At 32.8% G+C, this 15,912-nt stretch overlaps 1 protein-coding gene and 1 long non-coding RNA gene across 2 annotated transcripts; one reads left to right on the plus strand and one right to left on the minus strand.

Moving 5' to 3' along the window:
* Nucleotides 1-1,002: 1,002 nt before the first annotated feature.
* LOC111212810 lies at nucleotides 1,003-7,942 on the minus strand. The gene is made up of 2 exons (XR_002663109.2): nucleotides 7,046-7,942; nucleotides 1,003-4,626 (listed from the first exon to the last, which is right to left on the minus strand). It is a non-coding gene; the product is annotated as an uncharacterized LOC111212810 (long non-coding RNA).
* Nucleotides 4,255-6,291, plus strand: LOC111212809 (homeobox-leucine zipper protein ATHB-5). The gene is made up of 3 exons (XM_022714409.2): nucleotides 4,255-4,635; nucleotides 5,046-5,455; nucleotides 5,591-6,291. The coding sequence occupies exons 1-3, from the start codon at nucleotides 4,569-4,571 to the stop codon at nucleotides 6,029-6,031; spliced, it is 918 nt and encodes a 305-aa protein (XP_022570130.1). The 5' UTR covers nucleotides 4,255-4,568; the 3' UTR covers nucleotides 6,032-6,291.
* Nucleotides 7,943-15,912: the final 7,970 nt, after the last annotated feature.

The following is a 15,912-nucleotide window of genomic DNA, read 5'->3' on the forward strand; positions in this document are numbered from 1 at the left end:
AATTCGTAATTGGTAATTGTTTTTGTTTTCCTTTTCTATATGTTAAAATTTTGCTAAAATACTACTGCTGGACGTTTGTTCAAAAAAAAAATACTAGCGCTGGGCTAAAATCGCTACAGAGACTAGACAGCTATCTCATCAAAGCTCTGTCGCGTTTCAGATTACAAGGATTTTAATATATTCCGTAGCTTGTGAATATCCTTTGTACACGACACACTCTTCTCGTCTATAAAAATTAAAAAATTACACTAAAATACATACATGTGTGTGTACAAAATTCATCATAACATACTACTTTTATATCTCGCTAAGGTTGAATATGGTAGGACTTTAATCATGCTAAAAAAACAATCTACGCTAAAAAAAGATCAGCTACTATCTACACTGAATAATAGTCGTGTATATCTTTCTAATATCGACAGTTAAATGTGTGTGTGGTTAACAAACTAAAACCGTTATTTCACACAGTAACAAATTTAAAACATAAGTAGATGGTAAAACACAATAAATTTCTTACGTAATTGTAAGGAATTGTTTTTCTTTTGCAACCATAAACTGTTATTATATTCTTTTCGAATAAATTACAGTTAACACACACATTTGTATCTTAATAAACGTATAGCGAGACGCTAACAACACTGTTATAAATCAATAGGTTGTAAACTCTATTCTTTTAGAATATACTATTTTTGTCAAATTTTGATAAAGAGTGTTATAGCAACCTGAAAAGATAATATACAGTATTAAAAAGTGGTTTAAAAGTAGGGCTGGGACTTCAGATATTCGGTTCGGGTTCGGATAAGATCCGATCGGGTCCGGGTTTTTCGGATAAATGAATTCTATACCCAATGGGTACTTAGTAAATTTCGGTTCGGGTTTCGGATCGGGTACTACCGGTTTCGGGTCGGTTCCGGGTACCCGTTTCTTATGTGAATTATATAAATATTTACAAAATAAAATAATTATATACCAGTTTTTTATTTATTTATTTTATTTAAAAAAAAAAAAAGTTAATAGAAATCGTATATATATTAGTAATATGTATTAAATACAACGAAGTTGAACTAGTCTAGTGGTATTGCAGTTGTTGCTTTGCCTATCCAACCCGGGTTCAACCCTCGAAAGATACAAATCTATGTTTTTTAAGCATAGAATTCGGGTTAAACGGGTACCCGTTCGGTTTCGGGTAAAAACCGGAACCGAACCGATACCCATGGATAATTAACACTAATACCCATCGGATAAATTGCCTAGAACCGAAACCAAACCGAACCGGTCCATTTCGGGTCGGTTCCGGTTCGGGTATTCGGTTATGGATAAAAATCCCAGGCCTATTTAAAAGTTTGGAAAAGTCTCTCATTAAATTGTCCGGAGTCCCCTTGTTTTTCAATACCGACACTCGACTAAACTCGACTCTCCACACTTCACCAGTCACCCAATTAACAACAGTAATATGTCATTAAAGATTAATAACACTAAATATAACTTGTATCTCTTGTTCACGATGTAAAATAATAAAAATGCTGACCCACGTCTACTAATTTAAGATCCGGTGGGTTTAAAGCAAAGCAAGTTGCATAGCCAACTAGTGGACCGACGTCTTCAACTTTTATATTATTATATAATATTTCCTTACGTGTATCTGCTGTATATATAACACCACCCATGACCCATGTCTATATTATAGTATTAAAATGAATGGTTGGTCCAGTGTATTAATACTAGATTGATTATGACATCTTAATTGGAAAATATCAACTCTACTGTAGGGAGTTCATTTCGACCTTACCAAAAATCTATAGACCATAGTTTACATTATTTTAATTTTTAACCATACCACTAATTAATCGAAGAAACAAAAAACACAAGTGAAAACAAATTAGCTAATACATATTTTGAGTCCATAATCACGGTTCAACTTTAACTATTGAATCCTTACGGTAACTATGGAGCACATATAAAATTTCTATATGGTTTAATATATAGTATACGATACCGGCTCCAGAGTAGTCGAGCTGACTAAAAAAAAACTTTAACTCATCAAGATCCTGGATGCTCTCTTGAATACACCGGCTTAGCCCGTGTATAACACTAACCATTGAAAATTGCTTTCATGAAATGCTGATTATTATTTTTTTGGTGTAACCAAAAAATAAAATAAAAATAATAATAATAATAATCAGCATTTCATGAAGCAATTTTCAGCATTTTTGGTAACATGTTAAGATATTTTAATTATTATTTTTAATAAAATCCCCCTAAAATTCTTGAAATAACTTAAGACATATCCACATTAACCATTGTAAATTGCTTTCATACAATTCTGATTTTTTTTTGTTGTAAAATGTTAAGATATTTTGATTATTTTTAATAAAAATCTTCTTAAAATTTACCAAAAAAAAACCCCCTAAATTTTTTGAAATAAAATCCTTTCTAATCCAACTCTAAAACACTTTTTACTTGACACAAAAAATTTCTCCAATCCAACATTAAAAATCGAGAATTCGGCCAAAAAAACACTGAACTTTGCGGAAATTGCCAAAAGAAACCTGGACATATGGGCTAGCCAATAAAACCGTGAACTTTTGTTGACTTTTTTAGTTTATTAAGAAACTTACGATTGACTGACCAGATTAACACACCGTTAACCGAGTTAACAGATAAATAAGCGGATGTTAATTTTGGGTGTTAAAGTATACAACGTCGTTTCATCTCTTTGTCTGATTAAAGACAAACGACGTCGTTTATATAGCTTTGTTATTAAAAATATGGGTTTCCAACGGCTCGAACTCGTGTACTCGGGTTTAATGGTAGGGGTTTTTGCCACTGAGCTAGTGGACTTTGCAATAGATTTACGAACACAGTTTGTTTTATTCTCTTTGAATCCGAGTTAAAAGACAAATGAATGAAACGACGCGTTTTATATTGCTTTTTTATTAAAAAGATGGGCTTCCATCGGCTCGAACTCGTGCACTCGAGTTTAATGGTAGGGGTTTTTGCCACTGAGCTAGTGGACTTTGCAATAGATTTACGAACACAGTTTCTTTTATTCTCTTTGAATCCGAGTTAAATGAATCAAAAAGAAATGACGGCGTTTTCACCTCCGATTGGTATAAACCCTAAATTCCCAAAATCATAAATCCAGTTCGCGATTCAAGCTCGATTCTCTTCGATCTCGTCCTTAAGAATCTCGATTCTCACCTTTCCTTCTTCGAGTATCGCATGATGAGTTCGGGTTGTGAGGATTCGTCTGTGAATACGATGGGAATTTGTGGTATCCCGGAGCAATGCGGGTGTGGTCGAAGAACTGGGATATACACATCAAAAACTGGGATATCTCACCTTTACCATCTCCTCACATCACAAGAAAAATCCCCAAATCGATTTGAGAAATTAGGGTTACGTTCAAACACGGGTTTCGTTTTGTTTGATTTCAATCAAACACATCTTTTGATCAATAAAAATAAACATGTGTGGTAATCTTCCGAAAAGTCCACTAGCTCAGTGGCAAAACCCCCTAAGAACCACGAGTGCACAGGTTCGAGTCCCGCCAACAACAATTTTAATTAAGCAAAACGACGTCGTCTTGAGATTTTGTCTTTAACAAAACAATTGGATGAAACGACGTAGTTTTACTAAACGGTACTAATTAACGGTGAGTTAACACTGTCTTAACTGTCGGTTAACGGTGTGTTAATCTGGTAAGTCAACCTTAAGTTTGTGAATAAACTAAAAAAGTCAACAAAAGATCTGAGTTTTATTGGCCAGGCTCGAGTACAGGTTTCTTTTGGCAATTTCCGCAAAGTTCAGTGTTTTTTTGGCCGATTTCTCATTAAAAATCACACAATTTTAGTGCAACACTATAATTTTACCCTAAATTTGGTATGATACTATTCACTACACTAAAATATTATTCATTTCACGAAAACACTATTTATTTAATTTGTTAATAAAATAGAGAATTAAATAAATGACAAATAAAAATATATATATATATTACTATAAAATAGTTTTTAGTGTGATGTTTGGCGTTATGGTCGGAGAAAAACTTATTTTTAATGCTGAAATTCTATTAAAATAGTGTGGTTTGGACGTTAAAATAGTATTATGGGTTGGATGCTTTTACTCAAGCCATATCAGGGTTAAGCTGTCGTCTTATTTAAAACCCGGAGAAGGACTGTTAGTTCATCTCCCTCTCTCTCTCTTCTCTTTTCCTCTCTGTTATAAATTAGGATTCTCAGGAAAACAAAAATATATATACGCCTCAGCTTATATTTTCCCGATAGAGAAAATTCGATGATTTGAGTTTAGTTTTTTCTTTCTTGAAAGGTGTCTTGACAGCCCAGTAGAGTCTTTCTTAGATGAGCAAAGATACTTCTTTGGAGAAGAAGAGAGAGAATAGTATCTTCGAGCTATACTACTACACGTATTAGTTGTAGATAGATTCTGATCGAACGTTACTACTCAAACGATCACGGTCTTGATATAGTCATTAAACATAAAACATATTTGCCCTTTCTGCGCCTTACTAACTCGTTCTCGATCTCAATACTTCCCGGCCAAACAAGATGAAGAGATCACGTGGGAGCTCCGATTCTTTATCCGGGTTCTTACCAATTTGCCACCCTGCAACAGGTAAAAACAAAATACTCAATTTCTTTGAATTTTCCGATCCAGTGTTCGTTATGTATCTGTTTCAATGACGTTAGGATTTTTTATATATTGCAGTTCTGTATATCTTGATGTTGATTAGTGATTACATACCAATGAAATGTAGAATTAGCTAGAGCTACAAGTCGAGATTTTCTGTTTAACTTATTTGATTTGCTGACCAAAAAAAAATTAATTTGATTTTTTTACAAACAATTAATTTAATATTTTAAAACTGGTAAAAATATGAGTTCTGACAATTCATATTATCGAGACATTATACTGACAAGGTTTTGTTGTGTAATGTATTCATTCATGACATCATATCTATTTAAATTATCCGTTCAGATTACTTACGTTTTTTAATACACTACCCTGATTAATGATTTTATCAGACAATCAACTAAGTCCAAGACCAACAGCCACCGGCTTTCTCTATTCCGGTAGCGGAGACTACTCCCCGATGTTTGACTGTCTAGAAGATGGAAGTCTAGAGGACATCGCCGTCGGACACGCGTCGTCTACGGCGGCAACGGAGAAAAAGCGGCGATTGAGTGTAGAACAAGTGAAAGCATTAGAGAAGAATTTCGAGATTGATAACAAGTTAGAGCCTGAGAGGAAAGTGAAACTGGCTCAAGAGCTTGGGCTGCAACCACGACAAGTGGCGATCTGGTTTCAGAACCGCCGTGCTCGGTGGAAGACAAAGCAGCTTGAACGCGATTACGGTGTTCTCAAGTCAAACTTTGACTCACTCAAACGCAGCCGCGACTCCCTTCAACGTGATAACGATTCTCTCCATGCAGAGGTATAATTTTGTGTTTTTTTTTAATTGACACTTTTGATTAATTTGAACGTTTTAGGTATCCAAAAATCGAATGTGGGATGTAATTAATAACAATTTAGAGAACCTATAATATCTATAAATATTACATTCCCGCAGATTAAACAGCTGAGAGCAAAACTTAACGTGGACGGTATCAGCAGAAGCAGTAGTAACGCGTCGACGGAAGAAAACGTCTTAGTAAAGGCGGATGAAATGGTGATGCCTAGTAACGAAGTCTTAGAGCTAAACCAGCGTCCTTTGCCACCGCCACCACATATTCCTACGGAAGCTCCGGCATTGGAGCTTGAATACGAGATGTTGAGCATTTTCCCACGTGCGGAAATCTTCAGAGAAGATCCTGCTGATAGTAGCGACTCAAGCGCTATTCTGAACGAGGATTATAGTCCCACGGCGGCTGAAGTGGCCGCGGCTACGGCAGTTGAAATGTCGACGATGGGATGTTTTGGCCAATTTGTGAAAATGGAAGAGCATGAAGATCTTTTTAGTGGAGAGGAAGCTTGCAAGTTGTTTGCAGATAATGAGCAGTGGTATTGTTGAGGATAAAATTGTGACAAAACACACAATGGTGGGGATAAAATTGAAACTTTTGAAAATTGTAGGGCACTTATGAAAATATTTCTCAAGGGATTGGGAAATTTAATTGCCTTAAGAGTAAATCCATTGGTTAGAGACACTTAGAGATTCTAATAAATAAATTAGTAATTTATTTTGTGATTTGAAAAATTTAGAACCTATGTTATTCTAATTAATTTTATCACCAATGGAGAACTTCATTGAAGTTCTTATTTTATTTTATATTTTAAAATACAGTAAGAAAGCGCAACAAGAAGTGAAACAACTCTTTTTACTTTATATCGATCATGAATGGTGAAACACAAGCAGACACAACTCTAATAAAACAGTGATCTCGGGTTTGTCTGCATTGGTGCCAAATCAAAAGCAGACTCACTGCTACTGTAAAAAAAGACAGTGAACAAAAGCAGACTTTCCAACATACAAAGCAAGACAGTGAACACAAGCAAACCATCACAATGTTTAAGATAGATCACAATGTTAACCAGCAAAGGAGAAACATACTTTAACCATTACAAACTCAGACACAAAGCATTAAGACAAACAAACTGAGACACAAATCATAAAGACAAACAGAGCGACAAAGAAAATAAAATTAAAACCTTGGTTTAAATGGAACTAAATTTTGAAACTATCACAGAGCCTTAACAAATTTTATCTTCTTGTTAAGCATCGCTTAGATTGTTTAAATGGATCTAAATTTCGAAACTTATTTCACTTTGAAACAAAAGCATCATCAATTGTTAAAATCAACAAACCAACACAAGATCATCATCATCACTTGTTAAACGAATCTTAAGCATCATCACTTGTTAAAATCAACCAACCCAAACTCTGTTTCTATGATAAAGTTTCGATATTTTCAACAGACACTACTGTAAAAGATTTCACCTTCCTCAAGATCATCAGATAAATCACCATCGACATCAGTTTTAAACAGTTTTTAAGAAAGCAGACAAGGGATGTTCATGTACTTACAGTCTGATCTCGCCTCTTGTATGAGTTTCATCCTTGCCTTGATCCTTGCTTTCACTTGAAGCTGATTCCTTTGAAGAAGTCGCTTCTCTTTTCTGATCTTCCTTAGTCTCACCGAAGGAGATCGACATCAGAATCAACAAAAAAGATTGAGAAATAGAAGAATCGACAGAGAAGATGGAGAGATTGAAGAATGGACAGAAAATCGCCAGAAAGAAGATGGAGAAATCGAAGAAAGAAGAAGAAAAAAAAATTGATTTCGCGTGAAATTCTGAAACAGGAGAGAGAGAGAGAGAGATCGGTGGTCAAATAAGAAGCTGACACGTAAGATTTATTATCAATCCTTAAAATCCTAATTTAAGGGGCGGTCCTCTAACTTTTTTTCCTTTTTCATTTATTTTTTTGCTTTCTATTCTTTGGAACCCCATCTAGGAATCTCCCATTGATATGGTCTAAGTAAACCAACGAAAAATGGCACGCGGTTTCATGCACGTGCAGAGCAGCTATATGCAAGAGTTGCAAGGATATTTAAGAGAGTATGAAAAGTTTTTTTTTTGTTAAGTAGGTTTAAGAGTGTATGAAAAGTTCTTAAATTAAATAATCTGGAGAAAACAAATTACCTGAAGATGAAATCGGTTTTCTCGATGGTTATTTTACTTAGCCCCTTTGAATGCAATAATAAAAATCTTTAAATTTATTAGAGAAAATTTTTTATAGTTAAATAAAAAAATTAATTAAAACAAGAAAGAAAAAAAAAGTTCTAAAAGAAAAACTTTTAAAAACTCTTAGGAAATTCAAATAACATTCGTCAATCATCTGATAAAGGAAAGTTTAAATAAAATTATGTAATATAATACTATTATTTTTTTCTTTTAGAAACTCTTATGGTATGTAATTGATGGAACTGCTCTTTACAGAATTTTTTTTTTTTGTAAGAACAGCTTTAGAAACACACGAAGTTACGACTATTCTATTTTTGTTTATTTCATCGTCAGTTAGTGACTAGCAATTGCAGCATGTAGAAGATCATTATTAGATGGATTAGTATCAAAAGGTTCAACATTCAAAATCACCAAACATTCAAAACCACATTCAAAACCATAGAAAACAAAAACGTTCGATCATGTACGATTGTTCTTTTCGTTGTCTTTTTGAAATTTTGTGAGTAAAGGCACGGAGATAAACACATGAAAAGCCGAGCCACCTAGTTGGATCACCCTAAATATCCGTGTTTGTTTCTAGCCGTTCCTTTTTCTTCTTTCGTTAGTTGCTTTTCACCTAAAATATTTCATTTAAATTGCCTTTTGTTTAAAAGAAAAGAAACACCTTAGAATACCCTAATTTTTTAATTGAAAATATAGCACTAAAAAGATCGAAAAAATTATACTAAAAAGATCAAAGATGTTTATACTCTTACGGTAAACTAATTTAAATTTATAGTTTAAATTTGAGAAGTAGAATTGAAAAATGGAGTTAATGATTTTAAATAATAATCTTAATTTCTGAAAATGAAAATTATATTTTTATTTAAAATATATATTCATATTTATATATTAATAAAGTAAGGAGATTAGGAGATTAATAAAAAATAATGATTTTTTTTAGATTTATAGTTTTTTTACCTTTTTAATGAATTTTTTTTGGTCATTTTCTTTCTTATGTGTTTTTTTATCAAAAATCATATTTTAAATTTTTAGGAGATTATTCCATAAAAACTTTGTGTCAAATAAATACTTATTCCGTGTCAAACTACGTGATGTTTAAAAAAAATTGATATTTCAAAATATATGTAAATGGTATTTTATATTTCAATGTAATTTTTAACTTTATCAAAAAATTTGTAACCAATGATATTTTATAACTGATTGAATATTTTTATTTTATTTTTATTTTTATTTAGTCAAACACTTTATTTATATTTAATGATACATTTTAAGTAAAAACCAGTTTTTTTTATAGTTGTGCAATTAACCTAAAATTACATATATTTTGGAACAAAGAGTATAAGAAAATTTTTGTTAGAATGATAAGATATGTAACAAAGCTCGATTGATCTTCTTAGGCGATGTTTTCACTTATCTATTGATCTTCTTTGACAAAATAATATGTCTATATCTAAACATGAATTTGCAAGAGTAACTAAAATTTTGTTAAAAACTAACAAAATAAAGAACAAATTGAAATGTCAGACAAGAGAGGAAGCGGAGAGATGCACATGGGATTCTGTCCGCGAGTTTCAGAAGATATTTGTTTTCTGAGGTCTTTATCTCCTTGCGGCGATCCGTACCCTAACCACCGAACTTCAAGACGTTTTAGCCGTAGACGTGTTAGATTTGTAGGAGATCTTCTCTTATCGAACCTTTTTTTTTTTTTTTTTTTCCATCTATATTTTATTAGACGGTTGAAGTCCAAACACCAAAAAACATACAGTAGGCCCAACTCCGAAAGTTTAAACCAAGGGCCAAACCAAAACAAAAAAACACAAACGGCCTCAGGCCCAAATGATTAAGTCGGGCAAACCAACGTGGGGACACGCGTCTCACCACCAGATACCGCCACCGAACGAGACCCAACCTCGAGGATAACGTCGGTGGAGACGAAAACCACCGCGAACTTCGCCGGAACACACCGGAATCAGAAATGACAAACACCGAAATCTCTCAGGACCTTAACCAAAAACACCGCACCCACCTCCAACGACAGTATTGGAAGTTTGAAGGAAACAGCTTCTTCAATCGTACACGTTAGAGAGATCAATCGAACCGAGATCGATCTCATCCATGCTGAGGTCCACAATCACCACAAACCCGACACATACCTTAATCACCGCAGGCGAATGAAACGGCTCAAGACAGAGTCCTCACCGCCATCAATTCTTCTCCACCGTAACGAAGATCAACCGCCGGATAGTTTCACCAAAAGGAGCACGAACCGCCGGAAACAGAGCCGGCTACACAACTGTCGAAGGGACCACCGTGTACCGGAGTTAATAATCTTTACTCGGAAGTGAACCACCACGATTCAACAGTCCCTCAAATTCTCAGAGAGAAAAGAGAGAGAAGTCTACCATTTCCTTTTCTCCTTTCCAGATTGAATATATTCTCTTCTCTTATCGAACCTATTCTTGATGTTGGATTTTAGAGAAGGCCAAAAAAAACAAAAGCTAGGGTAGGGCACGCCTATTAGCCAGTGGACCCCGAGAGACTTTTGCATTCTCCCTTTCAGACAAAGACATTGGTGGAGAGGCATGTGATGTAGGACCTAGTTTACATCGAACACGTCGCGTCACCGTGTATGTCACACGTATATCTCGCAAAGTCCTCTCCGGCTAGGGGTAAGCACTTTACCCGATATCCGAAGTGGCACCCGAACCCGATCCGAAAAATCCGAATCGAAATTCGAACCGAAGTAGCAAAATACACGAACGGGTATTGAATAAGGAGAGATTGGATATCCGAACCCGAACGGATAATACCCGAACCCGAATGGATATCCGAAGATAACCGAACATATGTATAATTAACCTTATATTTCTAGTTTACATCTCTCATTTTATATAAAATATTTATATTGATACTACACATACTTTAAGTTCATATGATATATATACAATTACGGAAAAAATGATTTGTTATTCACTTAAAATGCATGTAAAATTTTTTATTTAAAAAATTAACAAAAAGTTACATTCAACATTTTTAAAAAATAACTAAATTAATGTCTTTTTAGTTTTAAAATATTATGTCCAAATCTATTAACCATTCAATCTATTAAAAATAAAAAATTAGTTAACGGAAAGTTATATTTTTAAATACAAGAAACTTGAGAAATGAAAATTTTAATTTTTTTTTTCAAAATCTAAATATCCGAACCCGATCTGAAATAACCGAATCCGAACTAAAAATACTCGAACCCGACCCGAAGTACAGAAATATCCGAACGGGTTTTACACCTCTATACCGAAATACCCGAAAATCCAAAATACCGGATCCGAATCTGAACGGATACCCGAACGCCCACCCCTATCTCCGGCTATTTCTTTTCATCCTGTTGTTCTTTGATAAATTTACACAGTTATGGTTATAACATACACGTGCATGTAATCATTCACCGCCGTCAAAAAGATATTTTCTGGTCAACAAAAGAAGTTGGCTCCTCACTAATGACATCTTATTTATTAGAAAAATTAAAGCTGAATTGCATTCGGATTTGGAATTCGACGTAACTTGCGGTAAAAGTTATATTGTATAAACTGTGTTAAATTTACCGTAAAATTAAGAATTGCCATTTTATTAAAACTTATAACTTATACCTGATAACTTTTTTGATAAATAAGTTGTAGTATAAATTTTCAATAACATAACTGAATATAAAACACACATAAATTGAGAAATATTTTCTAAAAATAAATAAACCATTAAGCTATTTTAAAAGTAAATAAAAATTATTTTAAATAAGTATAAATATTTTGAAAATTAATTTTCAACATATATTACTTTCTAAATATTATAGTCACTAATAATACTATTTTCTAATATCAATAATAAATTAAATTAAAATAATAAGATGGAACAGTTTCGAACTAACATAATCTACATTTTGGGCCGATGCACAAATTTTGAATGAACAAAAGGCGGTACCGCAGTTAGAGGTTACGATTCTTCCGTCAATTCCCGAAAGATAGTGTTTCACAAATGGATCCTGGAAAGAGGAAGATATTTTTTCCTGTCAGGATTGGTTTAGTACTTTAGAAAGATTTGAGGGGTTAATGGAGGCAAAGAATGTCCGGGCTACTCTCTCTCCTCTTAATGCCGAGATGGAAGCGCTATTATGGGATATGAAATGTATGAAAAACTTACGACAATTTCAGGTTACGTTTGCAATGAATTGTTTTCAATTGGTGGAGATGGTTTCAGAACCAGAAGAATGACCAGTTTTTGCAAGTTATTTGGAAGATATTAAGAGCCTGAAAGAAAGTTTCCTCCGATCAGAGATTATCTATGTACCGAAGACGCAAAATAAAAAGGCGGATAGCCTAGCACGCAGTGCCAGGAAGCAAACGTCTTTCGTCATTCACATGGATCAAGATCTCCCGGTGTGGTTCACAGAGTCAGTATGAGTCTGTAAAGTTGATGATAAAAATAAATAAAAAATAATAGGATGAACTATAATTTAAAAAAAAAAAAATATTAGCAAACAAATTTAGGGTCAATTCTTGAGTTATTCATTTGTTTGTTCGATGGTTCAGTTCTGCCAGAATATCATATTTATCTATTTTCAAAGAGTTTTGGAGTTGCTTTGTTAGAGCCGTCAAGGTCAATTTTCTCAGGTTTTGTTCAGAACCCATGGCAAAGGTGAGATTTTACTCTGTAAATTTCGTACCAGTGTAAAATTCTCTCTATGATAGTTTAGATTTCAAATTATGTTCTGTATGTTTGAATTGAGTATGTTTGAATCTTGATTGGTAGTTAATTCATTCATTTTAAACCGGAACTAGGGGTCTAGAGGATTCAACCATTGATTGGACTGTGTGATGTTAAGTGATGGTATATATAGTTATGAGTAGGGACTGTGTGCGAGGGCGGAGGCTCAGAGAAGTTTGGGCTAGCAACGCTACTCTGTTGTGCGGGCGGGGGCTCATAGACGTCTGGGCTAGCGACTAGGCCTGTCCAATATGGTAAAACCGAACCGCACCAAACGAAACCGAACCGAAATACACAATATGGTGTGGTTTTAGTATATACCATATAAACCGAATTGATATGATTTTATAAAAACCGTAGGATTTCGATATGGTTTGGTTTAGGTATCTTGGTTGTTCATGTTAGAGCTAAACTTCCATAGTGGAAGTTCTATTTATTCATGTTAGTGGTTTGCGTGTTTAGCATCTGATACCTCACTCGGTGATTTCCATGTTATTTATCTCTCTTTTCTTCCTCTTTCAGATGAGACTGACGAGCAGAAGTGCTTGCTATCGGATTGGTGTTTTTGAGCATTTTTTTTTTTTGCAGACTTGCGATTTTTTAAGCTTTTGTCAATATTTTTGAAATTTATCTATTTTATTGGATTATGGTTTTGGAGGCGAATTATGAAGGCTAATAAATGAAGATTTCAAGAATATTATTTATTATTTTATTTTAGAGAATACCGGTGTTACATTTTTATAAATGTTCATAAATAGTTTCAAACAAAAATAAACTTAGATATTGCTATAATTGTGGAATTGTAACCATAAATAATATTAAAATCTTACAAAGCAAACAAAAAAAAATTTGCAAACGTAACTTGATACACGGGGTTTGAAAACTCATTATTTTCATTTGTATTTTTAGACAGGAAAATAATTAAATTTGTAACTCAATTTCTAAAACATGGAATTTTGGTTGATGTTTGTTTAAATTTTGAGTTAATAAATTTGCAAAGACTATAAGTCAAAATTTTAATTCAACTACAACACATATTAAATCAAATTTAAAATATAAAAAATTGAATCTGTAACATTTTTGAGTTATTAGTTATCTAAACTTTTAACTCAAAGTAAATCAACAACACCACATGTTACCAATCAAAACCGTTATTATTACAAAAGTTTATAACAGAGAATAAACCGTGTAAAACTTTACAGTATACAAAGTAATGAAGCTCCTTCGTTAAGGAACTGAGAAAAGATGTTGGCCAACAAGAGCAATAGCAAGAAAAATAAATTTCGGGTAAGTGCAAGACAAGATAAAATTGATAAAGGGTTAACGATCTATTAATAAACAAAACAAAAAGTGTAAATCAGAGCTGTTTAACAAACAAATATGTTTTTTTTAGAATTTATAGACTAATCAAAAGCTCTTCAACAAACAAATAAATATCTCTTAAAATGAATCCTTAAGTAAGAGATAGAGATTGGGTTATTTGATATAGTTATCTTTAAGTAGAGATTTGGTTACCTCTTAAGGTGAAATACATATATGAACTTAGTGGTATTTTTTTTCAGTTTTAAAAATGTTTAAATCATAATTTACATATATGAACTTAGTGGTATTTTTTTTCAGTTTTAAAAATGTTTAAATCATAATTTTCAGATTTTGTTCTAAATAAAGTAGAAATAACATTCTACGAAGTAGAAAACGAAATCCACATTTTCATTGAATCTACAATGTTTAGAATACGTGATCTACGTAAATAAGAGTATTCTAAATATTTCACATTCCGCACTTAACCTACAGATCTAAAATCTTTAGAAATCAAAATCTACACATTAATATAAATCTAAAACACGTAGAAACCGACTTCTACAGATTTACTGCAAATCTAAAACATGTAGAAATCAAAATCTACACATTACTATAATTCTAAAAACCTGTAGAAACCGATTTCAACATATTAGTTGTATTCTACGGATAAGAAATCAGTTCCTAAAAATATGGAAATAAAATATTTGGGAATATTCACTTTTATATTTTGAAAAAAATCGATTTAAAAAAAAGTAATAAAAAAACAAAAAATAGTGGTAACCTTCTTCTCACGCCATCTTCTATATTCCATTGATTGTTCACAAAATTTTCACATTATTTCTACCATGATTCATATCTATGCTTCCATTGATCGATTGGTCTATAATTCGAGATCGGTTGATATGTATGAAATCGACCTTTGCCGATCGAGTGAAATGGACCAGGTTGATCAGTATATGCTCCGCATTTTTTTTTCTGCATAATGATCAGGATCGATCGATCCGTTCGACCTTATGATTTCGGATCAATCGATCCCGCTTGATCGAACCCATTATTTATTATATTTAAAAATTACGAAGGTGTTATTCGTTGATGGACTTGAATAGACTTTAAATCTAAGAACAATCTGCTGTTATTCAATAGTTGATTTTAATTCCTTTTTATAAATTCAGTGTTATTGATTCTTGTATTTCAAATATTTTTTATTGAAAGAGTTTAAATCAAGTGTTATTGGTTCTTGTATTTATAATATCATTAATATAAGAATTTAAAATTTGTTGTTATTCAATCTAAGATTTGATATTGTGATTTAAAATCTAGTGTTATTCATGTATAGATTGATTTTCATAGTAAAAAGAGTTATAAAAAAATTGAATGATTTTGATATTATTTTTATGAGTAAATTTTAACAATCAGAATCCAAGCTTTGCCTAAAGATTTTCAGTTGAAATTTCAGAGTTATCAGCCCATTTTTTTCTTACGTGTGCGTCGTCTTTATTTTCTTCATTTTTTTCTTTTACATTTTCTTGTTCTTCACAAAAGAACAGGCGGGTCTTAACATGGTGAATCAGATTTTTCAATTTTTTTATTTACTCAATCTTAAATATTTTCATCACAAGATTTCCACGATAGAGTTCCTGCTGCAACAACGAAGGTATGTATTCTATCAATTTCAAAATGTATTATTTTGACTCCAATGAATCATCTTCAATGCTCTTTTGACTGGCAGTAATAAATGATTACATTATAATGGAGAAAAAAAGTTACGAATCTGTGCTGATATTTGATTGCTTGAAGTTTAAACCTTGTTATTATTTATAACGGTTATGATCAGTATTATTATCATATTTTGTGGTAGGATTCGAAACAATGGAACATATTCTTTATAAGGAAGATGATTCTGATATAGACGTTTTGTTATTAACACTCGTCACTGCATATGTGAATCAAATTGAACGTCCGATTCGGAGACAAATCACTAGAGAAGGACATGTTTATATTCAAAAGGCTTTGAAAGAAAATCCTCATCATTTTCGGCAATTATATCGTATGTATCCGGATGTATTTGCGAATTTGTGTTATCTGATCAGAATGAAGACTGATTTAAGAAACACACGACATATGTGTGTCGAAGAGATGCTTGCT

This window comes from Brassica napus, chromosome C3 (assembly GCF_020379485.1).
Source record: "Brassica napus cultivar Da-Ae chromosome C3, Da-Ae, whole genome shotgun sequence".
In the NCBI taxonomy this organism is placed as follows: Eukaryota; Viridiplantae; Streptophyta; class Magnoliopsida; order Brassicales; family Brassicaceae; genus Brassica; species Brassica napus.